We start from the raw sequence: 27,621 nt of genomic DNA on the forward strand, positions 1-27,621 counted from the left end.
ATTTATTACCTCTGACCAAGTTTCTTTTCCTCGACTGTTTTATTTATGATACAGCTTTGCACACACGCACACACGCTCACCAACAACCCTAGTCTTTTTGAAAACTCCAAAAATACAACGCAGCACTGACTCATTCATATTCCCATTCACTTCTACAAGAATAGTGCCAACTGGATTTGCAAATTTCACTCCCTTTGCATAAACTACACACTCAAAGCAGGGGCACCCTTGGTCACTTCACACACACACACACACAGAATCAAGAGGATTACTTGTGATAAAATGATGAGAGAAATGGAGAAGCGTCAGATCATGCAAAACTTGTTTGGTGACCAATCAGAGGATGAGAAAGTTGAGTCAGAACATGAATCACATCAGTCAAGCCATGTCTGTATATAAATTTTGATTGTAATTTTTATTGTTCTAAAAAATTTCAAATAAATTTTCTTTTTACCATTTTAAAATCCTCAATGTGTGGCGGATTCTTTGAATTGCAATGATAAATAAAAGGAAATGCTTGTTTACTTCTTTTTTCTTTTGAAATGCCTCTTGAGTTTTGGCTAGTCAAATTTATCACTGGATCCGTATGTTAAATATTTCATTAATTTTCTATGTTGAATGCATTATAAATGTTAATTAAAAAAAATCCAATTCCATATTTTATCTTTTTTTATTAATATTCTTTATGCATTTTTCTTGTGTTTGTTTTTTTTTTTTTTTAGATTTTTACACGCAGTTGACGTGCATTGCATCTTTAACTTGATTGTTTTTTGGTAGCCATCCATTTGGCGTTTATGCCTAAATTTCTTTTTGGAATTTCATGCGTGCATTCCTTGAGTTGTATTTGTTCCGATTCTTCAGAATATCGTTGAAAACTTATTTTTATGAAACTGAAATTCTTATTTTTTGATTGAACCTCAGATTTCACAACCCTACATCATCACTGCATTTCAAATTAAATGGATTTTCTTTCCAATTCATTCATGAAACATTTGTGTCTTGTTTTGCTGTAAGATTTTTTCCCCATTCTCTGTTTGAAATTCATTCGATCCATGGATTAGTTTAGTTTTTTTTTTAGCTTAGTTACATGAACTATTGTTTTGAATGCATTTTTTGTAAATAAATCGTCTGATTTAATATTTCTAATTATTGGTGTAACAAAAGTTAGCGAATCAAATTTTGAATGTTCTAAAAAGGAAATCCAGCAGCAACTGTGATAGCCTTGATTGTTTCATTTTGACCCATGTCATGCAGGATCAAATCCGCATGTCAAACCCATGTCCCACTTGGGAACCTTGAAACATGATGTACATGGAGTTTTTGGACTATATTTGTTCGTTTCATTAGTTATCTTGACATGCACAAATATTTTATAAATTCTGTTAAGCACAAATGAGTTTTCATGCCTTTTGTGTAAACAATATACACATTGACTTTGTTCTCTTTCAGATGGTACCCGTACATTTGTTTTTTGATTGTTTGCTGCTTCAAATACAGCTTTTTGTCAACAACTTTTAAAATTTTTTGGGTTTTAATGTTTTAATGATTTCAACAAACGTTTTTCTATTACCATAATTTTCCATGTTTCTTGTTATATTTGGTTCATTGTTTTCTTGTTATATTTGGTTCATTGTTTTATTAACCACTTTTCCCTTCAGCGTGAAAAGGACTGGGGGGCCAACCCTGAGAATGAACACCAAGACAAAATCCAAGGAGAGGCTGAGCTACCAAGTGAAAGTGTGCCAAAGAATTTGGGTCATTGTCAGGGCAAAAGCTCAAGGTCTTTGATGAAATCTCTATCCCGGCTTTCTAAGTGTTAAAAGTTCAACATTTCTACATCTTAGTAGGATCTATTAAATTTCACTCTGTAGTTTTGAATACATAAATCTTTATTGTTTTCCCTCATCTCCAATGAAATATATTTCTCATTTGTATTCTTCCTTGAAATCTTTTTTGACTGTTCATGCTCATCATGCACCATACTTCTCATTGTATTTGGGCTCATATTCGTGTAATATTTGTAAAAGCAATGAATTGAAAAGCAATATCTTGGATGTTATCTATATTGTAAAAAATTCTCGAACCCTCTTTATCTTTTTACCTTTACCCTGTATTTCTCTGCTATACCTCATGCTATAAATTTGCTAGCTTATTTTATCCCACATTCCTGTAAATATTCATCTTTGATCCTTATTATATTAGTGTTTTTTTTAAACATAGATCTCCTGGTATTGAGAAAGATGTGGATCCAGCAGTGCTGTCAGCTTCAGTTATCTGTGACGTTTTTGGGGACACCAAGAGTGATGAAAAAGCAGAGGATGGAGGTCATAATCAGATTGACAAAGTGGAGAATGTCAGATAAGATACTAAAACAGTTTCAGTTTCTGTTTTTCTTGCTACGATGCTGTGAGTATATTAAAAATTTAAATTTTCCAAAATTTTTCCCTAATGTAGAGATTACCTGTGGACAAAAAATGTTATGCCAATGTTGCACCTGATGAAAATGCGACATATGAGTCTCAAGCAGAACATGCCGAGTCTAAGCTCAAGGTCAAGGATGTTGATGCGGCGGAGAGGTTCCCACTGGTGTTTGAGATTCCTTCTCGCCCTCACTCTGTTTGCGCAGATGAGGTTTGTACTACGTTTTATTCTCATTGAATTCAGTAACATTTGTTTCTTTAGACAAATTCTTATCTAATTTGTGTTCTTATGACTAACCTCTATAGATATGATATAATACCTGTTTAATAATGAGTTTCCATAATCTAATCAGATCTGATGTCTTCAGTTGTTAAATGCCTGTAGAAAAGAATGCTAGAAATTTTAAAATGCCTGTAGAAATGAATGCAAGACTTTTTTTTAATTTCCCTACTTATCAGAGTTGTCCTCTTGCTTCTTCACTTGAATGCTATTGGTTCTAGGGAAAAACTTCAATGTTTGAAGTTATAAAGATCAGTGCCTGTTTGTATATGGTGAAACACATTATCTTGCTACGTTATTACACTCTTTCATCTGTTGTTCCATCTGAATTTGGTCATATTGAAGAAAAGAGCCTGAGAATCAGTTTCACCAAATTGAAACTTCATATTGCAAACTACTTTAAATTATTCCTTTGTTTGTCCCAATACATGAACTGTATTCTTTAGGACTGTTTGGCAAAAACCCGCACTTGAACATTTCACGCAGCCAAGAATTTTTGTCGGTCAATTTTTCTTCTCTCCTTTTTCTTTTTGTTTATTTTTGTACATTTTATATTGTTCTCTTTGTGCAGATGGCAACATTCAACATCTCCAATATAATTGGCGTTGACCCCAAACCATTTGATCCCAGTACATATGTTGAAGAGAACTATTATGTGACCGACACATCTGGAACTAAACGGCATCTACCCTTCACCAACATAATCCGATGGAGACAAGTCATTGGTCCTGATGGAAAAATATCTGTAAGTTATCATGTGATATCTTGTCACAAATTTTAATGCTAAAGAATGCATTTGTAATATATCAGTTGGAGCCAGCGAGGAATAAGTTTTTAGGTGTGTCTTGTTCAAATCTTCTAGCTTATGTTATGAAATCAATAATATGGATTCGTTATGTGAACTTGTATTGAGATTCAAGGGGCTAGGTCAACAAACATTTAATCAAAAACTTAGTATTGTATATGGGGGAGCACTGGGATTGGGAGAGGCATGTAAGGAACGTATTAGGCACTCTTTTTGTCTAGCGTCCTTAAACTATTTTTGAAGATATCCGTCTATTTAGTATCTTGATGCATCTGGCTATCTTTCTGAATTTGCAGAATTTTAAAATTTTTTATTTCTGTTTATTGATTAGTCCACTTGACGACATTTGTAGAAACTAGACTTGTCTCTCGGTCAATATATATTTTTTGGTGCAGCTTGAAAGCAATGCTCGCTTTGTTACATGGTCGGATGGGAGTTTACAGTTGCTTATTGGGAATGAAAGTTTTGACGTGTCTGAGCAGGCTGTAGAGGACATTCAGTCACATCTTTTTATCAAGCTCAACCATGAAAAGGTGCCTCTTGGGTTCATCTCTGCTCATGCATGAATTAGATGACATATGTGGGCTTTTGACTTACTGATATCCAGTAACTGCTGTATTTTGATGTTTCTTGTTTGAAATATTGTCTACCACGACTTCTATCTCTGAGACGCTTCATTATCACAATCATTTTATCTGTTTTTATTTATGAATCGACCTCTGATTTTCTGCACAAATTATGCAGGGAATTTACCAGTCTCAGGGCAGAATCTCAAGAAATATGAGGTTTATGCCTTCATCCTTATCATCGAATTCCCACCACGTCTTGACTGCTATGGTTAATTCCCGAAATAAAAAGTTCAACAAAGTCAAGCAGTACGTTACTGACGTGGACCCAGAGTTTTTAGCGGAAGAACAAATGAGGGTAAATGCAAGGTATAATTTTTGTTCTGCTATTATTAGAGTGGATTTTACTGTTTTTTTTCCATGACTTTTCAGGTTGAAAAGCAAATGATGAAATCTGATAAACAACTTAAAGGAAAGAAGAAGAAAACAGCAAAGAAGTACACAGCTAAGGGTCACAAGGGGAAAGGACTTGCACCTGAATATCTGGAGGATGCAATTGACAAGGTATCCGTTCTTGTACGTTTTCTTTTCGTTAGAAACTTGTATTATGTTTCCATGTTTGTGGGGTAAGTAAAGGAAACCAGTTTTGGTAATTAGTCATGTCCTCAACTTGTTTCTGAATAGTTAACATGATTTATAGAATGCAGTAAATAACCACATTCTTGCAAAAAGTGGCCAAGAAATTAGTACCTAACTCCAGGAATAGACTCTATATGAAAACACTCACATTCAACATTCAGTCAACTATCTGCTTGATATCCTAATTCCATCGTATCATATTAACAAACAGCCAAATAACGCCAAACATCTCAACCCTTTATGCCTTAGCAATGGAATTATATATATGTTTTCTATATTTAGAGACTGCTTGGTTGAGATTGTAAACTTCGTAAAACATCTTATATGATGGATTTATGAACTTTTAAGATGTCTATAAGTGCGTGTTCAATTTTTTTGAAAAAGATCTAATGGATAATTTTGGAGTATTCTTCTATGACCCGTCGTGGTAATTGTAGGATCATTAGAAATCAAGTCGAGGAGGAAACATAACTCCTCAATGAAATATTGTCTTTAGTTATTGTAATTTTTTTTCTTTGTTGTAGTTGATTCGTTCACTTGGAGGTTTAAATTTAGTCCCTCTCACTCATGTGTGTAATTTCTCTTATTTTCAACAATAACACTCTTTGTGCTGTCATTTAAAAATATCTTATACATTCTAAAAATATCTTATACACTCATTTATTAAGTGTTTGGAAGATGAAATTTCAAAATGAAATTGGTATTTGATATAATTCGATTGGATTTGGTTTAACTACGTGAAATCCTTACAAATATGAAGGCTTTTCACATGATTTGAATGGTGGAGAAAATAAAAATTTATTTTTACTATTGACTTTGTATAACCTGCTCACAATTTTTTAATCCTTTTTTGAAACTTAATAAAATATCATATTCGTAAAATACTATAACTCACACTTTATTATATATTTGAGAAAGTTATGTTAGAATCAAATCAACAAATTTTTTTGCTTAAATAATTCTATTAGTTATATCTTCCTCTTAAAAACCTCCATTATTTTTAATACCAAACGTCTAATTTATCAAATTTCGGTCTAAATTCCTTACAGTGAACTTTTTTTTCAATTCTTAAAAAAATAATTTAATAACAATGTGGTCTTTTTTTAAGAATAAATTTTTCTTCTATATCATGATATAAACAATATGAATAATTACACAAATGTTATCAATAAACAAGGTATTGTAAAAAATTGAGTGATACAGATTTTTGTTTTCATGTCAATTAATATGAGTTTTAGCAGTCAAATTTACTTTTTACTTATTACCGAAATAGAATTCTAAATCCTATGGATTTTAAAATACGATTCCAAATCCAAATCCAAATCCCATTTTTTATTCAACCAAAGATAAAATTAGCTGAACGAGCTCCTTAAATGGTGTTTATTCATGGCAATTCCTTGCTCCTTTCCATGCAAAGCTGCAAAAAGGGAAAAAATTATGTTTTACATGCGGATGTAAAATAGAGCTCAAGTATTTGTTTTCTCTTTATATATATTGATTCATTGTGTTTACTTTCTTCAGAATCATTATGAGTCTGAACTCTCTGATGACCTGCACCATTTTGGGTTGGACCAAGAGAAGGAAGCTGCAGCAGAGAAGCGCCTATTTATCGCAAAAAAGGCATTTCATTTACTCCATAACTCCCAACTCTTACATTTTTCTTATTGAAACTGAGATCACTCACTTTCATGAATGTTATCTAACAGAAATTCGTTGAGGGGCCAAATGATCCTGCAAGGGAAAATGCAGAGTTAAAAGATGGACTTAAAGGAAGAAAGGCTGAAGGTTCCATATCGCATGAAATGATCAAAGAAGTTCAGGAAGAACATGAAGAAATCTTTGAAGATTCAGAAGATGATGCTACGGTAAAGACTAAATCTCTTTAAAGTTATTCTATCTTCTATGGGCTCAGAAATATTCGTCCAAGTTCTCCTGTGTAGTACCTGTTGGTTTTAAGAACTCAAGAATCAAGATATTTTTGTTGTTATCACATTTATTTTGCGGATACTCCTTATTGTTTAACTTGTTGATTGCAAGCATCCTTGAATGTGGAGTGTCCATACCTTAATTTAATTTTTTTGTTGCTGGTAATTGAATTAACAGTGACAAAATTTGTTTGCGTGTAACAGTCGAGTTGCATTTTAAAATTAAGAGCATGGTTATACAGTTGATGCCGAAAGAATAATACGTTTTAAAAGTGTGTAAAATGAAATTTAAATAATAACTAGAAATATTAGCATATGACATTGATCTTATTACAATGTCCGTATGATTTACTACTGCTATGGCGGAACTTTTCTGGTTTTAGTACTACGTATTGAATCGGCATCTTTATTACATGGGGAGATGCCAAATTTGAAACTCCACCTGAAACAAATTGGTTATCACTATCGGTGTTATAGGTCCATTGAACTCCTAAAAAGAATAAGTCCTACGATAGAGCATGGTGCAACATGGTAACATGGGAAAAGCTAATAAATGACACAGCAGATAAGAAATTATTTTATCTGTTGGTTGATAGCTTCTTTATTGGTTATTTTCTGGTAATTCTTGGAACGCTTTTTCAATGTCCACTATTTCTGCGGAAATGAAGGTAGTTTCCTTTTTAGTCTCTTCTATAATGCATCCAGTTTCTTACTTTGTGTACTCTCTGCTTGTAAGTAATTGCATTCTGATTTTGATTCACTGGGGTGGTTTATTTATTCTTAGCTTCCAGTATGATTATCATGACAAGTTTCCATATATGCTTGCAAATGAAAAAAGTCCATGGAATGTCAAAAGCAGAAACACATAGATGCGCTAGACTGTCACATCCACTACATGTCTAACTTGGATCTTGATGGATATGAAACTGAGAAACTATAAAGAACTCCCACACGCATCTGATGTGGAACTCAGTATCCAACCACTTTCCACATCAAGGTGCAAAAAATTAAAAATACCATCGGCAATACTTTCATTTGCAGGCATATCATTGTAGCTGACTTTTTTCCTTTACGATTCCTTTGTCCTTTCTCAGTTACGGTGTTCCCTAAATGGCTATATGTGCACGAATCACGGGCCTTCTTCTTCATGTGATTTAGGAAGACATTCTACAACAAATGAAACTAGTCTGTCAAATATTTCATCTATAATATTCTGCAACTAAGGAAAGGATAAACGCAATCTTGAACTAATTCAGTGCCATGAGTCAGGAACGAAATTCTAATTTTCAAAGCGCTTCCCCTAAAGCTATAGCATCATATGCTTCGAGCTTGCGCAAAAGCTCTGCATGGATGCGATTATATCATCATGCACGCTCCATTCGGTCTTACCTTGGCTAGAAATTTTTGTTACATTTCCTTTATTCAGTAATGTTGGACAAAAAATTGACGCCCAACAATAATTTTAGCATTCCAGGCTTAAATGGTTGAGTAGTGTTCCATGCTACTTGGTCATAAAACATGTCCCAGTCCTCCACAGATCAGTGCTAAATGCTGCTCTTCTTATTTAGTTAGTGCCCTTTAGGATTACGTGTGGATGATTCATGCTGCTGGTCTCGAATTGTATGCTGAATGGATGAAGAAATACGTTCATAAGGATTAAAGGAGGAGTTGTGATGGTACAAGAAGGGGAATTTGATCCAGCAGAGTTATCTAAAAAATCCGAGTTTCTTAAACATTTAAATATTTTCTATTACTTCTCTTTCAACTTCCTTGCAAACATCATAGCACAATGGAATGAAATATACAACACGAGCTTTCATTTTTCCTCTCTTTCCTAAATTTTTTGTAATAAACAATGTTTGGATGTTGGAGAAGAAGATAATGCTAGTATCTTAACAAAAGCATAGAAGAGCAGTGGAACCATTTTCCTGTCAGTGTGGTGCAAGGATTTGGGCTTTTATGGAACTTATGCCATTGAATAACGCTCAATGAATAGATAAGGGTCGAAGTATTAGAGCTTAAGTCTCTATCCACCAATAGTCTTGTTTTGTTTACAGAAGTTTACGACTCTGTTACCTTGTTAAGAAGAGCAATGAGAGCAATAATATGTCATCTGTTTTCAATGGAGAAAATTTGTTCTAGGTTTACAAGCTATCATCTTTGTGTACTTTAGGAAGACATCAATACTGAAGGAACTGAATCCGTTCAGGATGACTTGGAACATTAGGACTCTGAACGGATTCATGGAACTTGAAGTTGCTCATCTCCTGAACAATATGAAAAATTACCACAAATCTGAGCGTTTGAGATGAGCAGATAAAATGAAAGACGTAAGATCTATCCATAATATTCTAGTCCATTAACGAATGGTTAGAAAATAATGCACATAATCAAAACAAGAGCTAGGAAGATGTGAAAAGATAAACGACCATGTGTCACTTGAAATATTGTGAGGAAGTCTGCAGAATAGTTCCCTTCTGTATCATGCTAACAAGGATAACAACTAAATATCGTAGGATGCCAAAATTCCGCTTGCCCATTAGTTTTGCATAGGAAAATGGAAAGGACATCTTTTGTCACAAACATATAAGAGGAATAATGTAGAACCTTCGCGAGGAAAAGAAGCCAAATTTTGTGAAAGAGATAGAAATAGATGTTTGTCTTATTTGAAAATTCAATCATGATGTTTTGAAACATTTAAGATTGGTTAATTTGGATGAACGAAGCCTCAAAGAACATCACGAAATGGAAAATGATTGGAAATCTGCAAAGTCCAATAAATTAGCAAGTTACTAGAAAAGGAAACATAATTCTCGTATATTAAATAGAACTTTATTTTGAAGCCTATTTGGTGATTGTTGATGGAAATATAGGCGAATTAAGATGCACATTTTTTTTATATAGAAAACAATATTATATCAAATAATTAAAAGCTAATAGTTAAAAAAACTAATAATAAATCTGCAAGGTAAAAAAAAGAAAAAACAGAAACACGGATCATATCAACAACAAATATAACTATAATCCTTTATTAAATCTGTGATCGAAAAATTCTCAAAATATTAAATGCTTCCCGATCCAGCCTAATGTCCGAATCTTAATCTCGTCCCAACACTCTTCAACCGACTCTTCTATATTTGCAAAAATCTTTCTATTCCGCTCTAGCCAAATCGACCAGCGAATATAATGAGCTACCATTGTCCGAAAAATTATATCGCTCCTACCAAGATCACCTCCAAGATCTGCATTAAAAAGTTCGTGCAAAGATTTTAGTACTACTCAAACCAAACCCATCTCTTTCAAAGCTCTGAACGAAAAACAGCTCGTGAAAAGACAATGAAGTCTTTCTGACAAAGAACACACCAGTTCGGACAAAGAGCACAAGTAGGCCACCTCTTTTGCATCATATTAAAAGTTGACAACTTACCCAAAACTGCAGTTAAAGAGAATACTTGAATATTTGGTGAGACCGTTGCTTTCCAAATAACATGACATAGAGGAAATAAAAGAAAATCGTTGATGGGATGATATATTTAAATGGAACATAGTTGTTGGACGTCCATGATGATATTTCATCATTGAAAAACATCGAGTGGGGACCATGAATTGGTTTTTAGTTTGATGAACTACTTTAATAGGTTCTCTTCATACTAAACAGAACTATGTTTTAATGGGTGGCTAATATGTTCTTGTCAACAATAAGAGAGTGGCATAAGCAAGGTATTTGCTATGTTTTATCATCGATAAGTGCTCTTATTGGAGTTGAACTTGTCATGGATATGATACTGTCATGTGTCAGGACAAGCTATTGCATTATCTTGTGACTGGCTCAAGAATGCTTGATCATCCTTGTGGGTGGTTGAGCTGTATCCTGTATATTTCACAATTATTGAATAACATTCTCATTTAATAGCATAAGGTGGGGCGATTAGTTGTGTTTCTCCCAAATTAACTCCAATCAAATCAGATTAATTAATATTTAGTAGCGTGAGTGAGTACAGATCGTTCCCGATTCCCATGAGTAGGTGTGAATTTTATTATGCTAAAAAAATAAAATAAAATAAAGGGGTCATTTTAGCAATCAAACAAATAATGATAAATTATGAAAAAACTTAATAATAATCGATGTTCAAATATAAATAAATCAAAATTATACGCAAATATTAAATCTCACTAAATATCTAAGCAAAGAACAAAATGAAAATAATAATAATTTAAAAAAAATAAAACTAGCTATGCAAGGAGAGATTTTCGTGCTTTTCCAAAAAATAAAAAAGTCTTGCTCCCCGAGAAAGTAAATTCAGTGCTGAGAAGTTGGTGACCGAAATATTAGTCTCACTCTTCTTTGATATTTTTTCCTTGTCAAGTCTTTCTTGGGCTCTTTAAATCTCACTTTTAAAAATAGGCATAGGTTCGAGTAATTGAAAGTTCTAATCATCAGGAGGAGTTCAAAGATGTTACCTTGAACATTTTCGGGGTTACTTGTATTCGAGTTGATCTCCTAGATTGGCTCATGCTAAGTTTTTAAAGTATTTCATTTCATATGCAGTGACCATGTAAAGTAAATAACAATTTAAAGTTCTCTGCTGCTCCAAATTGCAATTTAAATTCATGTTTTTTTTTCTCGTCAAATGAATGTATCATCACGAGCCAAAGGCAGAAGGTATGGAGTTGAGAAGTGGCCGCAAAAAGCAGTACATTGAATCAGACGAAGAATCCCCTACTAGGAGAATTGCCACCCGATGCCACGGTTATTCGTTGTTGATGGAGACTGGTTTGGTGTACTAAATGATACTGTCTAATCCAAAAAGGGTGAAGAATAGCATCATGATAGGAAAGCCTTTACATATGCAAAAACACCATATTTCCTTGTCCAACAATCAAATGGGCTAAAAATTGTTGTTTTTCCTCGGAGCATTACAATTAAATAATTTCATGTTTCTTAGGCTGTCTGCTGCTGCAATCCATATTTGATATATGTCTCTTTGCGTTAGATTTTTTGTTCCTCACTTGTTATTTTGTCTTGTTGAACACGCAGAAAAGGTAATTTCGGTGCATTCTTTTTGTCTTCATGTGTTACTCTTTGGGTATTCCTTAATAGTATCGGTTCACAGATAGTTGAGACTTACCCCTAACTTGAAAAGAGCACGCACCTAAACAACTACTCTGTTATACAGGATCAAAATATGGTAAGTATCAAATTTCGCCAGAACTTCTCTGGCAGTTAGTTTATTCCTCTGCCTCTTACTGATAAAAGTTACCCACCTTTACGTCTCGTTTGTTTCTATTCCCTTGGCTTTTGCTTAGATGTCTTTAATAATCATCCTTTTTAAAGTGCACGCATACTGTATCTGTGAAATTATTTTGCCCTAAACCTGCTAGCTTCCTCTGGGTAGAAAGTAACTAGTCTAATCTCCATGCATCTCTCTGCAAAACTAGAAAGAAAGCTTCAAATAGCCATCCCAGTTCATTGTATAGACCAACAAAATGTGCAGTTTAAAATTTTAGGGAATCGGGGGATTGTAACACGAGTTTTTGTTTTATTTATGTCACATAGGCGATCTTAATTCTTATGGAAATAGTTGTGTTCATATCTGTATCCCATCATCAATAACTGCTATCAGTTTGAGAATTTGGCCTAGTCAGTTGTCACGGTCACGAGGTAAACTTGTCCACTTAGTTGGTCCTTGGTCGTTTTTCTTTCGTCACTTCTGGGAGTTTGCTCTTGCCTCATACTGCTCATTTAACATGTTTATTTTTCTATAGTCCAACTACTACATAGCAAATTGTTGAATGATGCATAGAGGAAATGTTGCCTGAATGACAAGATTTCAAATGAAATTTTGGCAATAAAAACAGAAAGTAATTGCCCCCTTGACTGAATACCCGGTCCTTCGTGGCTAGTAGAATCTGTCGTATTTTCCTTGGAATTTCTTGACTCTAGACTTTTTACAGGATTCAAGATTAACGAAAATGTGCTCAACATCTACTTGAATCTGAATCAGTCTAAAGAAAAGGCGCAGTCCTGTGAGGAATTTCTATTCTCTGTCATATTATTATATATTTGAGACATTAGTGTGTCAACAATCATCTTTGCAATTCGAAAATTTTCTCCGTGTTGAAGATCAAATTTTAGCTTGATTAGTTCGGTTTGAGTTAAATCGACTCTATCAAGCATATATTTAAATTATAACTTAAACTTAATTTCCATTTATTATTGAATCGTAGTAAAATAGAACATTATACTGTATATGTCAAATTAATAGTTTGATTCAGTTCGCCAAAAATGTATAACATCAAATATTTTTCAAAATCGATATGTTACTGCCATGAAAGGTAGATTTTTGAAAAATCAGCTCGATATTTAGGATAGATAACATTAATGCCCAACAAATGGAGGTCTCGTGATTATTACACTTAGGTTGCGTTTGGTTGATGGGATAAGGTGGATTTATTTTTTTTAACACACCTTATCCCTCGTTTGGTACGCTTGATTATTTAATCAAGTCAATCCTTCCTATGAATGATTAAGTTATATTAGGTAGGTTAAAATAATACCTCCTCACCCCCTAGGATTATTTATCCCACTCTTAATCCATCTTATTTTTCCAATTTTACCCTTCTCCTAAATTCAAACTCACCACCACTTCCTTCCACGGACAACCCCCACCGCCGACCACCGCCGGCAGCAGCCGCCGCCGCCCGTCAGTCGCCGGCCGCCGCCGGTCGCCGGTCGCCGGTCGCCGCCGATCGCCGCCGACCTCCGCCGCCGCCGGCAGACAGCCACCGCCGGTTTCCACCGCCGACTGCTGCCGCCGCCGCTTCCGGCCGACCACCGTCATCCGCCGCCCGACTCCGCCGTCTCCGGCCGCCGGAGTGGAAGAATAAAAAAATAAGAAAGGACAATTTTGTCATTTCAACAAAAAATTCAAAATTATCCTACGCTTAAAAATCTTACCAAACATACTACCATATATTACATATCTACGACAATCATTTTCTTTATTATTTACATACTAATCATTAGTTTATTTTATCCTGCAACCAAACGCAGCCTTAAAGACTGAAGTGTACGTACGATCCACCCGAAACTCTCACATGGCCTCCAATGTAAATTGAAAATTCCAATATTCATTAAGAATCCAAATGTATCTCACCATACATAACATAATACGTGTCGATTTATAAAGCCAAAATATCAATTTATATATATTGAAATATGATATTATAATCTTGTATCTTTTATTGAATAGATTATAGTCATGTGAGTAGGTTTTAATGATCAAATTAACCTTTTTCATCAAAATTATATAGTTAAATTGTTAATATTATTGTTAAATTTTTATAATTACATTGTTAAATATATGTAAATATGACAACAAATTTTTTAAACCATGTAATTATAAAAAAAATTAATATTAATATTAGTCATTTAATTTGAGGATGACTAGTTGAGACATAGTTATTGAACTATAATTGATTCAACAAAAGATAAGAGGACAAAATCACAAATCAATACATGACAAAAATTAAAATTTTACCAAACGATAAATATAAGTATTCATCAGCCTTGACTACAGATTCAACTAGCAGTCAATATAGCATATATCTGAATCTGACTGCAATTTGCACATGTAAACGTATCCGTCATGGCATGATATCCAAGCTAAGATTATAAAGAAATGAATTTGGCGACATGATTCAGCAAGCTAATATTTTTTTCAGATCCGAATCATATTGCAGAATGTGCAACGGGAACTCATAAACTGATAAACTGTTAACTATGCCGCATTATCCAGACAGACAGATCATATACAAACAGATACCCCAACTCTTAATAATTACTGATATTCATCAACAAGTACCTGGATGGTGGTATAGAAAATCGCCACGAAATTTTTCATGGAACAATTGAAGACTGTGTCTATCTGCAGCAGAAAGAAAATTTTGGACCATGAAAAAGGCACTAAAAGTAGAAATAAAAGTAAACAATGTAAAAGAACAATTGAAATTCAGAATTAATCCGCTGTTAATTTAGAAATGACAGTAGAAGGCGACATCTGTTACAAGTGCACGGCATCTATAACTACCAGTGTCCTAGTTTAACTTCTAATTTCGTGGAGTTTATATCAGGTACATTAATAGTTTTGATGCATTTCGCATCTCCAACCAAACCAAAAGAATTGCACGTCAATTATGGGTTCATGCATATTCAAGTGTTTCGAGAGTGCATTTCCTCAAGCAAGTATATATTGCACTGTATACATTTTCTGCAACAGTCATAAATAGTCAAGTGTTGCAATGAGCACAATTAAATATAATCAGCAAGTCCCACCAACTCGTAGAAATGGAAAAAATAACATCTCAGTGTCACACTAAAGAAAGCCTTTTTAAAATAGTAAAACCACGTCTAGCAGAAAAAACATACTGTGTTGTCTTTTCTCGCAGAGCTTAAAGTCACGTATCATTCCTCATCGCTGTCGTAAACCATTTTCATCCGCCGATGGGTTGTAGCCTTCCTTGGAGGAGAGTCTTCGTCGGACTCGATGTCCTTCCTTTTAAGGCTGCCTCCAGAACCATTGACCTGCTTAGCCTCCTGGTAAATAATAATGTCAAAGAAGAAAGTTAGTAACCCAGCACTGCTGGGAAGGGCAGCCCAATCAAACACTGTAAACAATATGGCAAAGTGTATGCAACTTGTACAAAACAGTCAGTTCTTACCAGGTGTTGCATAATCTTAATCAAGCGATATCCCATTAAGATCAACTAAAACAATATATCAGTGCATATAAAAGCTTCATCAATATTTTCAACATAAAAAAATAGCTTCATTCAGTCACCATCTGTTAGAGCTCGAGGTACAAAGCAAAGCACATACCTTGTAAATGTGAAGTGCTCCGGGAGAAAAAATGATACATATATCAAAGAAGCTACATGTTTCACATAAAAATTAAACTATAAGACTTTTTTCCCTTAAGATCATACTCGAATAAAACCAAAATGATTTGCAAAAAGTGTAATAAAATAACAAATTTCAGGACTACTAGATTTAAATGCAAATGGGAATCATTTATTAAAATATACAAAAAAATGAAATAAAAGAGCATAAACTACCCTAAAATAACTAGAGAATGCAAAATACAACTCTCTGGAGTTAGCATTCCTGGCCATCTGTTATAGTAATATGGTAAATGCATAGTTGTCAATCGCGCATAGCGTCCCGTAGCGCAAAGGTTGCTCATGGCTATAGCGCATAGCGAATAGCGTAGCGAAGGTTATTTGAAAGTAAAGCGCCACAAGTATATAAATATATAATATATAGCATATAGTAACATCAATTCAAAAACCTTAATTTCCAGCATAATATTCCTTCAACTTTAATTTTTAAATACCAAAACCTGAAATTATTTTAAGTTTTTTCATTGAAATATCATAGAAAACACAAAAATAAAGCAAGAAATGCAGAAAAATATAATTTCCAGCAAAAACCTAACTAAGTACATGCCAAAAAAACCAAAATTAGAAGAAAAAAATGACAGAAAATAAGCATGCAGCTTTGCTTTGCAATAGCGCCGCTATTTCAGCTATCGCGATTGTCGCTATAGTGCCAATAGCGAGGATAGCGAGCGCTATTGCAAAGTCCATGGCCCGTAGCGGTCCATAGCGATGTGGTGTCGCTTCGCTACGCTATTCGCTATAGCGAGGGCTACGGAGGCTATTGACAACTATGGGTGAATGAAATTGGAATATATTATCATATAAATAAAAACCATAAAATAGGAAAAAATAAATATAAAAATAGCTGAAGCCCAACTAAAAAATAACCCAGAGTTACAAGCCCAGGCCTCGCCTTGGACCTGCTCAGAGGCATGTGCCTCTTCCCTTAGGCACGCACCTCTGGTGATGCCAGAGCACGTAGGATGTATCCACTCACACAGGACTGCACCTGATGCACCTCATTCCTGAGGCTCTCTTTTGAGAACTATGTAAGTCACAAAATGGACATTTCAAAAATCAGGTTCACAAGTCACAACTAATATCAGGTACGAGCATCACCGCGGTAACAATGGTTGGGTAAGGTGTCTCATGATGACAAATGGAAACTTATGATGGTAAAATGGAATGCTTTTGTCGCGCTATGAAGAAGTTCCATTGTTCCAACTACAACAATTATCTAGAGGATCAAGTATCTTAATATTAAAAAAACTTGAAGATAAATTACTAACTTAAGAGTAACAATGCCTAATTTCAAGCTTAATCCATTTTGAGAAGTACCACCGTACCACAACAAATTGGTTCTTTTCGTATTAGAAGAAAATGAGGTGATATATTAATTAGCAGCTTAAGTTTAATCTTGTTTTATTCAAGTTCAACCCATTTAGCGCATGGTCCACGATGAACATGCAGTACGTGGATGCCATCAGGAATGAAACAGACAGCCTGTATTTTGAATCCAAATAGTCACATCCATCAGAAATGAAGGGTCAAATCCATCAGAAATGAAACAGATAGCCTGTATTTTGAATCCAAATAGTCCTTTGTCATTGCATGACCTAAGATCTCTGATAAAAAGAACATTTTAGCGGTTGACACATGGAGTTTCTTCACCGTTAGTATTTCAATCAGGTTCAACTCAAACTACACGTTTAGTCAGGATCCTCGGTCAAATTGGTCAACTGGTTTACAAATTTCATGAAATTTCACCCATGTGGCATGCCTCGTTAAAAGAACAATATATTTGATTACCGACTTCTTAAGAACCTGAATTTCACTGTCAAATTCTACACAGCAATAGGCAGTCGGGAAATTCTATGCTGCACCAGCTGAAACAGTATTTTCCGTTGAATTTCGTGGGCCCCACATGCGTGTGTTATCACCCCAACGGGGGGTGTTACACCCAGTGGGAGATAGAATTTCCCTAGGTAGTCTTGTATCGTACAAGAGTTCATATCATGTTCTTTAAAAAGTATTGGAGGAAACAACTAAACATTTAGGCACACCGTTTCAAGTTGTATATTATTAATCAATTGATAATTTATCTATCTTATCACATGTTTACCTAGTCATATTATTTATCCATCTACTAATTATTTATTTTACATCAATCAAATCATTAATTATTTGTCTTTCATCAGTCAAATCATTGAATTTAAATTATAAAATTACACTTACTAAATAATATTATTACTTTTTTAAAATTATTAAAAGGACAAAATGGTATTTATCATTGTATCATTTCGAAAATATCCTATCAAGTGACATGTGACTGTTCACGACTCTGAAATGAAGAGCGTAGACTAAAGAGGTGGCTCTCACCAATATTCGATGTAACACTTTTCCCCAAATACTCAATTAGAATCCGTACAATTGATCATTTACGAATCGAAATCACATTATTCAGATGAACCATACACCAGATTTTGAATTTGTTACTCATTGGACTCGCTTTCCGAGCCGAAACCGCGTTGTATAGTGGACTAGTAATCTGGTACATAGACCGGTGTCCAGACTCAATTCATTAATTCATTCATTCAATCAGTAATAGCCGATCTTTAATCAGTCAAGAACCAATAAATAGAGATATTCAAATATGCAGGACAATATGACTAATAATCTGTGACATGCACAACATGATGCAATATATAAATAAATCAGTAGTTTATAAACGTTATTGTAAATTTCAGGCCAAATGTCAAATTCTATTATTAACGAAATCGGTAGGAAAACCCAACCTCGGTAGCTTACTATTCACCTTAGTTGTCGATCACAAGCCAAGATAATTCGTATAAATATCATTTGAGGGATTTTACAATGGTTGTGTTGCAATCTTTAAAAACTCTTTTTTGTACAAAACTTGTACTTAGAGGTTTTAACACTTTAAAATTTCATAACAATTAAAATGCATGTCCAAAAATCATCAAACTTTCCAAAAAAACCAAAAAATAGTCCAGAATTGTTCGGAAGTAGGACAATTCATGAAACTTGTCGGCACGTGGCGTGGCCGAGAATCGTTCGGAAGTCGGACAATTCATGAAACTCGTCGGCACGTGGCGTGGCCGAGCTCCGACCGCCACACGCAGCCGGAATTTTTACAGGAGACGCATCTTGTTATTTCACACAACTTTTATGTTGAACACTTTCCAAATTTGGAACGGATCAATAGCATAATTTGAAAAACTAGAATGACTGTCAAGCTCACTTTGGACGACCAAAAACAGTGCTTCCGGAGATTATCGGGATGATCGGATGACACATTTGTGAACTAGGAAACATTTTGAACAATTTTTATGTTAAAACTGAAGGAAAAAAATTCGTTCAACAATAAGGAAAAATGAGGATCACAAACTAGTAACTTGGAATTGAGTTTTACACGGTTTTGATTGATTTTGGAAAAATTGATTGATGATCTTGATACACCTCCTGGCCTTTATGATTTCTGGATAAAAGAGGATGGTTATGTAAAAATTTCAGAATTTTTAGAGATGACTTGCTATTTTTCCGTCAATTTCCCTTATTTCTACTTATTTTTGTGACTTCTTTCCAATCTCGTATATTTCTCTAAATCCTACAAAAAGTAAAATGCATCTCAAGTGGTCTATTTATAGTAGAAAATGAAGTGGATGAGTAACTATACATGGCCAAGTGTTGCCTAAATGGATGACACATGATTGTTATTAGAATTAATTGATAATAAATACTTTCCATTATTATATAGACTATGGGCTTATTCTATTTATTAATTTAGTATATATGAATTTAATATATATTTGTATGTATGTGATATAGTATAATTTTATTTATTTTGAATTCATTTTTAGGTCATTTATACATTTTCTAGAATCATTTTTCTCCTTAAATTTATTATATACTTTTAACCTCTGTTTAAAAAAAATCTAATCTTTAATTTATTTATTTATTTTGATTTTATTCTGATTATTACTAACCTAAATAGTTTTACTTTATATTTTTATTGAAATGATCTTTATTCCATTTTTAAATAAATCTAAATTCCCTTGTTATTTACTTGTATATATTGTTTTTAATTAATTAATATTATTTTACAAACATATTTTATGTATTTTTAGTATTAAATATAAATTTATATAACTTTTTTTATGTTGAGGATAGTAGATTTTATTTTATTTAATTAATGTATTGTAATTATTTTTATTCAAATCATTTATTTAAATTTTGACTAAACACTTAAAATTTTTTGAGGAGTTACACGACCCTAACAAATTACAGATACCAGACATGAATTTAGCCTGAGGACATCATACATGTAAATGAAATTTATAATGGGCCAATTTGGTGAAGAGCCCTAAAAGAGAAACAAAAACAATTTCAAATTTTATGCCACGATACGTGCACATATGAAGGCTAAAGCAAAAACAAATATCATGAAAAGAACTTTCCCTTACCTCAGCCTCCACTTCGGATTCAACATAAGTCTCTTCCTCCTCTCCTTGCTCATGTTCTTCCTCTTCTTCGGCATAATCCTCTTCTGCTTCTTCACCCCTTCCATGTACTGGAGAATCTTCATCTTCTTCACCTTCAGTTTCATACTCAGACTCCTCCTCACTTTCAGAGAAATCCACTGGTTGTCGAGATGATTTAGCACCTGGAAATGCCGACTTATGAGGTATATCTTTAGGGCCCTGAATGTAAAAACCCATAGAGTTAAAATCAAGATTAAATGATAACATTAAATAGAGTGACTAAAGGTAAAGGGACATGACTGCTCATATTACTCATGTCAGATTGACTAACCTTCTTCGCATTAATAATGCGCTTCTCTGCTCGTGCTTCCATCTCTAGGTCGTCCTCAAAGCGACGATGTCCCCTAGAATCATAATAATCTTGTCCATCCTCCTAATGAAGTGAAGAATGATACAGAAACTAATATCAGAAACGAGAATGATTTCACAATAAGATTGGGAGGCAAGTAGTTTTGATTAGGCATTCATGATACGGCAAAACAACAAAAGTAAGCTCGTGTCCAGAAAAGATGCCCTAATTCTAACCTCATCAAGTGCATCCTCCAGAAAACCAGGTGAAAGTTGACGTTCCCTGCGGGCAGGTTGTGTATATTTACGATTCACCTTCTCCTTCTTCCGGTTAAGAAGTTCACTAGCTTTGATTGATTGACTAAGAGCCTAAAAAGACCCACACGACAAAGCAATACTTGAAGTCCATTCACCTGACGATCAAAGCTAAGTACATTTAATTATACCTTCTCTTTTTGCTCCTTCTCCCTCTCCGGATCAATATCTGTGATGCAGTTCTTGACTTTGTAAACCTTTTTGTGTCTCGAATCAACGAGAGCAGTCAATAAACGGTGAGAATTAGAGGATAATGATGAAGGCATAAACCTCATTTTTGATGAAATACTCCCCTGGGATTGGAGAATGCCCTGAAACAGAATTGTCAATCAGCCGAAGGCTCAGCATTATCTAATGAAAATAAGATATCATCCATCTGAACCTGTGCACCTACTAAAGTTTTATCAATAGCTTCGCCAGTATTACATTATCTGTATAATAAAGAGACAATGCACAATATGCAAAGAGAAATGAAAATATTACCTTTCCATGTCTAAGGAAAAGATGTGTTTGTTCGTGTTGAGCATCCTGCTTAGATATATCAAGCACTTCATTTCCAATAAGCAACTGTAGGCTTCCATCTGACCACTCTACAAATCTGGCATTGCTTTCCATCTACACAGATAATCACTCTATCATGAAATCATAATAACAATCAACTGAATTCGAACATATAGCAACATTATTGTGAGTGCAATTCAAGTACGAAAAACATTCCTATCCAAGATAAAATAATGAACAGAGCTCATATATTGACGATATTGATTTGTGAAGGTATCCTGTTTAAATTTCTCACTTCATCACCAATTCACAACAAAATTTCTCACTTACTCAATCATCAATTCACAACAAATCTATGGTTACATTAGAAAATAAAACCAACTCCTCTATTTTATTTAAGTAATCATCAATCTATCAAGATTTACTTGATTTATATGTTGTTTTAATTTGCAGGCTTTGCCTTCCAACATTCTCCTTGGCCTTCAACTTGTAAATCTTGAAAAATATCTCCATTGTGAAACAAAAAATAGAATTCACGAGCACAAATTAAAAAGGCAAAGATAAAACTAACCCAAATAGAATGGTAATCTGTCCAACCGTCGAGTTTCTTTTAGCATATTATATTAAAAAAATTAGTTTACTATTGATTAAAATTCTTAAGTCACGGTTCTAGTTCTACACTGTCTTATCAATATGTTTATTTTATTTCCAGGTGAACGGGTCTCGTAACCTCTTAGTATTTTGAAATTATGTATTTTGTGCTTGTTGCTTACATCAGGCAAATGTGAACCATAATAAAAAAGTTGGTACATTTCTTTTCACTAAATTTTATACTGTGTTACTTTTGTGTTGTTCTCCAATATTATAAGGACTTTAACAAACATTAAAATATTCGATCCCATCACAACTTTATAATGTCATATCAGAAAGGAATAAAATGGCCCTCTCAATGAAAATATGAAATTTATTGGGGTATATTAGAATTAACTTTCCATCCCAATTTGTTGTCAGTCATGCATTCCATGATCATATGAGCATCATGCACCTATGCAGCCAATTTTACATGTTGTAGAGATACTATAAGCAAAAGATTTACAAACCATCTGCAATAATTTACTCTTTCCACACATTTCAATTCAGGGGACTATATCAGAAGCTATAAAGTCAATGTAAATCTCACAAAAAGAGAGGACCTATTCAATCATATAAGTCTCGTCTACAAAAGCCAATAAAATGTGATATATTGCCCAAAACTACAATAAAATAAATATATATTAATGAATATAGTCAGGTTGCATTTCAATTAGTGAAGAATTCAAAAGATGAATCTCAAATAATTTCAAGAGTTTAAAATTCATTATACCGATCTATAAACAAGCTTAAAAGAGAGAAGAAATTTCAAATTCAAATGACTCAAAAACATGCAAACAAGTATAAAGGATTCACATTATGAATTTATAATCCATTGATTTTACATTCTTTAATCCAATACTAAGTTTTTTTTCCTCGGATTAACTTATATTTGAGTATTGACAACTTCACTTTCACGTGCACATGTTTCAAATGGGAACAACTGAAAAAGCATTGAAGGCTTTACTTACAGACAATGTGCCATCAGGCTTTTTGACCTTCCTCCAACGAACAACATTATTTTCCAAACGTATCCGCTTTCTCGATCCTGATTCATCAGTCTCATAAAAATCTTCTTCCACAAATGTGTTGGGATCAAAAGGTTTAGAATCTATGCCCATAATATTTGAGACTTTGATCATATTCATCTGCAATAGTAGAATCATCACTACTGTTTCAGCAACTATGTACTTCATACCTAGAGTTTATTACTAAATTGTCCAGGTAAACTAGAACCAATATCCCCTCCAAAACAAGTAATTACATAAATAAAAATCGAATTAAAACCTACCTAACCATAAATTTTGTATAAGAATGCTATCCAATTTCAAAAGACCCAAATATTTTTTTTATATAAGAAACGATATTATATATAATATAAAAAGGATAAAGTTACAAAAAGGCGGAGTTACAAAAAGGCGGACAAGATATCCGCAAGTTCGTAGAAAATAAAAAACAATATGATCACAACATCATTGAATGAAACTCCAATCCCTAACCAACTCCGAAATCGATAAATGTTTGAAAACTGAAATATTTCTAGTCCACAATGCAGCTCTAAATCTGATGTTATCCCAAGTCCCAACACTAGCCAATCGACTCCACTCCGTTGTCGAAAATCTTTATGTTTCGCTCCAACCTAATCGACTTGTAAACAATAGTTTGGTTTGCACAGGGGCAACGCGAACAAGTTTAGGTTCTTCATTATTGGTTAGACCGGGAGACAAGTTAACTTTCAGTAGATCATATCTCGAGGACTTCACATAAATCATGGCGAGGCTGAAATTAAAGTAAGCATGATGGATGGTTTAACAGTTGTAGGAAAAGTGGTACCTTCGAAATAGACAACTGATCCACTTTGATTTTGTCTTCTTAGATGATATCTCATTACACTAAGCAAAAGCCCAATGTGATTTATATTTCCTACCTTCATACTAGTATCAAAAGTTCCACAGTTCTCAATATGTCATTTGCATCCATGTTTTTGTTAAGATCTACACAATTTCAGCACACATCCAGCCTAAGTTGTGAAAGATTGCACAAATTGAATAATTTATGCAGTTTGAATACTATAGATCAAGTAAACGCTTCAGAAGAATCTATAGGACTCATCACAACTATTTTCCACACAAATTCACCAAACTGTCTTGGTTGTTTTTGAAGAAGCAGATGCCCCATGAAATGATTTAAAACTACCAATATATAATCCAATTAGTACTCTGGATAGACAGAAGCACCGGACTCTGTAAGTGTATTATATCCCAGTCATGAATATTTTGGTTGATTCCAAATTGTAGCAGCTTCCAGTGGAAACAAGACTGTAGGTAAAACCTTGTCTGATTCAGCTGGAGGATGGCGCAGAGGAATCTCCAACTCCAGTGGGGGGCCAACCGGTTTTTCCTTAGGTTTAGAATCGGTGTGGTCCTCTTCAGAATCATATGGTGCATCTTCATCAGGTATCATATCCTCTGGCCTAAGCTCTCCCTCATAAGTTACCTCTTCGTCCACAGGTGATTGCTATATCAAGGGAAAATATGAGAATCATTTCATATGTATATTATTTATAATTACAGTGCATCTTTATGCATGAACAAAAAAGAAATTTTCAAAATGAGTTCTCCTACTAACGTTTCCTTCTTCAATCTGATTCTGAACTTCGTATTCTGCTTGTTCTTCTTCATCAGAGTCTCCAAAAACATCACGTATCTCTGGTGCGGAGAGTAAAAATTGATCACTTTTCTCATCACCAGGCGATCTGCAGCAAGCCATTAAATTCAGACCCTTGGACACAGTCATCTAAACTATCATACTGAAGAAATGATAAATAACTCAGTTTTGAAATATTCAAAGCAGGTGACAGGAAATGCATTGTTTATAATCCAGTTTAGGCAGAAGGGAAGATCAAATAATAAATGACAACAATTTGTAAAGTAGTGAGCTGATAATAATGAGTAAGAGACCTGTGACTCTGGGCCATATTCACTTCATCGTCCTCATTAGCATGGAAATGATTCTCCTCGGATCTTTCTGATCCACTGTCAATTGCATCACGTCTTCTGCTTGTCACACCTCGTTGGCCATATACCTCCTTTTCATCGCTCTCCGAAGACCGATCTTCACTTTCTTCCCTTTGATCGCCTAATTCAACTTCTTGAGAGCTCTGATCTCTCTCATCCTCGCTCTCTCCATGTAAACGATCAAGATCTTGCGGTTCACCCCCACTCTCAATTTCGGCCTCCCCATGACCTTCACCTTCGCCTTTGGGTCTTCCATCTACTTCATCCTAAAATTAAAACAAGTGTCAGAATATGTTGCATTTCGTTCAAGTGATACGACTATATAAGAATAAATTATACTGGGACTATTGAGATAACTATATTGAATATGAAATAATAATCGATAGATATTAGCATGTTTGATTTGACTAATTCAAATTTGGATTAAAATAACGACAAGATGAATTATAATTTTATCTTTTGACCATCACAGGTAATAGTATACGGTGGCGCTTGGTTCATAAGATATAATTGTGAAATGATAGATTATGTTGCGGCGATTAAACCAATATGATATACTGAGAAATAAATATTTGATAAATTACCATTATACCCTGAAAAAAAAAAAGTTAAGCCTGATAATTTCTTTTAATCTCCACATTTTCTTTTTTCCATAAAATTTCATAATCCTTGCCTACCACCAAAGAGGAAGAATATGGTTCGTCTCAGTTCCATAATGATGTCAAAGCATAATAAGAAAAACTGAGGTTCAAAGGAAAACTGGACCAGCTCATAATTTATAAGGGCGATAGAATAAAATCATAAATTAAATCATCCAACCAAATAAATCACCGTCAGTGTTAGATTTATATCTCTGAGTAAAAGACATTTGCTCCATACAACCTTCAAAATCTAGTGTCCACTGATATTTTCTCAAATCAGGCCGCACATGTTGTCGGGTGCATTATTTTATTTTGGGTCATATTGGGAGTTTTGAATTCAATTAAGAAATTGGATAGATTATCACATCAACAGGATGAGTTGTAAAGAAAAAATAATTATTTATGTTGAGCATCTGTATAAGAATCGGACCTGAAAAATCTTACCAAGCATGTGTTGGGAGAATTATTTAACCTATCCGACCTCAATCATCCATACCAAACATAACCATATAGTAAAAACCAGGACTAAGGATGTCAGTCATGAATTCACTTTTCAGACATGTTTCATGAAAGTAAAGAGTTGCACACTCATCACCAGACAGATTTCAGAGATTTTCTTCTACCCATTGTAATTTATTTGATAGCTCTTTATTGGTGGCCCCAAACAAAAAATACTACAATAATTTTAAAAAAGAACAAACATTGAAGTTCAATAATTAGCACATCTTCTGAGGCTGTCAGATTTGAAACTCATATACTTAGGGTTAATAGCCACATACTTGTGTGTCATCGATTTATGGATTGAAAATGATAAGAAATTCTAGATAAACCTTTATCATTCAAGGAAATCTCAGTTAACACAGAGCAACATTGAAAGTAAAATAAAGATAACTATGCATGTACAATCTCTTAAATTGAGTTTAACAAAATTACGTAACGTTTAATCAAGACACAGACAACATGGGAGCAGAATTTTTGAAATGGGAAGAAAGGAAACTGCAGATTGAAATTTGATATTTTGATTAGCAAAAATATAACTTAGATTCTTGAATGAGCATGTAACGTAACTTATACCCTCAATATTTGTCAGAGAACCTCACCTGTAATTCAATTATAGCAATACAAATCACATATGCTTAATCTCCCTGCTTAATCTCATTAACCTATATCCAAAACTAAATATCTTTTGAATCAACACCTGATCTAATAGATGCAGATAAAGTTACACGAGTTCATAACTACAATTTCGAAAAGAATAATGACCAAAATCATTCCATACCAAAAAATGGACACTCTTGCAAGCAGGGACAGGAGTAAAATAATAATGAAAGGCAACACTAGGCTATCATATGCACTTTTATTTTAAAATCACAAAACTTGGGAACTTTTGCAGGAAAAGCTCGTGTTTTCATGATTTATACCTTGAAGTTTACCATACAGGTCTACTGCCCTACCTTCCACTGTTAAGCCCACCCTGTGCGGAACAAGCACACAGAAGCCTGCATCCAGGTATTGGCTCACCGTAAATAATTTGGGAATTAGGTTTAAAATATCAGGCTCCAAAACACAAGGAAGACCGATTCTCGCATCCATTACAGCATTGACAAACCAATTTCAGTAAAATAAAATAATTTCATCAGCCAAAACACTTTCGGGTTATAATTCGTTGAAAATTGAAAGTTTTTTTCGGTTTAACAGCGAAGAAAAAATTGAGTAAAAAAAATCCTCACGGAAGCATAATCGGGCTGTCGATTAGATTCGTGCTCGGATTCGATCTCCTCCTCTTCTTCCTCTTCTTCTGACTGGTCACCGAACAGGTTTTGCATCATCTGATGCCGCTTCTCTTCTCCCGCCATTTTTACACGAATTCGAGTGCGTTTCTCTCTGTGCTGTGTGTGGTGTGCGCGCGAGTAGGGGTTCTGAGAAGGGGGCTGCAATCAAATATAGATGAATTATACAATCAATATCCACGCCTTTATTAGGAAACAGTAACCGTTCATGAAACAAGACTTTATTGTTTTATTTGCCATTCCCAAAAATAAACATATTTTCATGGAAATGAACTCGTGATTCATTGGATATTTGACAAAAGAAT

At 34.2% G+C, this 27,621-nt stretch overlaps 2 protein-coding genes across 4 annotated transcripts; one reads left to right on the forward strand and one right to left on the reverse strand.

The window, feature by feature from the left end:
- The first annotated feature begins 294 nt into the window (after positions 1-294).
- LOC140957153 (protein LEO1 homolog) lies at positions 295-11,657 on the forward strand. The gene is made up of 11 exons (XM_073414284.1): positions 295-387; positions 1,659-1,780; positions 2,221-2,353; positions 2,455-2,631; positions 3,272-3,445; positions 3,901-4,038; positions 4,250-4,429; positions 4,504-4,635; positions 6,232-6,330; positions 6,417-6,575; positions 11,292-11,657. Exons 1-11 carry the CDS (start codon positions 295-297, stop codon positions 11,421-11,423), a joined length of 1,539 nt encoding a protein of 512 aa, XP_073270385.1. The 3' UTR covers positions 11,424-11,657.
- Positions 11,658-14,160: 2,503 nt separating this feature from the next.
- Positions 14,161-27,491, reverse strand: LOC140956743 (protein LEO1 homolog). Of its 3 annotated transcripts, XM_073413612.1 has the most exons (13): positions 27,257-27,478; positions 26,948-27,025; positions 24,829-25,151; positions 24,497-24,623; positions 24,200-24,385; positions 22,840-23,016; positions 21,221-21,352; positions 20,869-21,048; positions 20,660-20,791; positions 20,406-20,507; positions 20,057-20,293; positions 15,064-15,231; positions 14,161-14,563 (listed from the first exon to the last, which is right to left on the reverse strand). In XM_073413612.1, the coding sequence occupies exons 2-12, from the start codon at positions 26,960-26,962 to the stop codon at positions 15,100-15,102; spliced, it is 1,743 nt and encodes a 580-aa protein (XP_073269713.1). In that variant the 5' UTR covers positions 26,963-27,025; positions 27,257-27,478; the 3' UTR covers positions 14,161-14,563; positions 15,064-15,099. The 3 variants fall into 3 exon arrangements, with proteins under 3 accessions (XP_073269713.1, XP_073269711.1, XP_073269712.1); XM_073413610.1 differs by lacking the exon at positions 26,948-27,025 and having other exon boundaries at positions 27,257-27,491; XM_073413611.1 differs by lacking the exons at positions 14,161-14,563; positions 26,948-27,025 and adding an exon at positions 14,678-14,905 and having other exon boundaries at positions 27,257-27,491.
- Between the last annotated feature and the right edge of the window lie 130 nt (positions 27,492-27,621).

This window comes from Primulina huaijiensis, chromosome 14 (genome assembly GCF_012295235.1).
Source record: "Primulina huaijiensis isolate GDHJ02 chromosome 14, ASM1229523v2, whole genome shotgun sequence".
Classification (NCBI taxonomy): domain Eukaryota; kingdom Viridiplantae; phylum Streptophyta; class Magnoliopsida; order Lamiales; family Gesneriaceae; genus Primulina; species Primulina huaijiensis.

Bases quoted from the DNA above. Each gene is read 5' to 3' on its own strand.
- LOC140957153 (XM_073414284.1), top strand. From the start codon at position 295: ATGGAGAAGCGTCAGATCATGCAAAACTTGTTTGGTGACCAATCAGAG. The intron at 4,039-4,249 runs GTGCCTCTTGGG...CAAATTATGCAG, and splicing joins TCAAGCTCAACCATGAAAAG to GGAATTTACCAGTCTCAGGG. The intron at 6,331-6,416 runs GCATTTCATTTA...GTTATCTAACAG, and splicing joins GCCTATTTATCGCAAAAAAG to AAATTCGTTGAGGGGCCAAA.
- LOC140956743 (XM_073413610.1), bottom strand. From the start codon at position 27,382: ATGGCGGGAGAAGAGAAGCGGCATCAGATGATGCAAAACCTGTTCGGT. The intron at 24,386-24,496 runs GTTAGTAGGAGA...CCCTTGATATAG, and splicing joins ATCAGATTGAAGAAGGAAAC to CAATCACCTGTGGACGAAGA. The intron at 20,294-20,405 runs GTTAGTCAATCT...TTTTACATTCAG, and splicing joins GCATTATTAATGCGAAGAAG to GGCCCTAAAGATATACCTCA.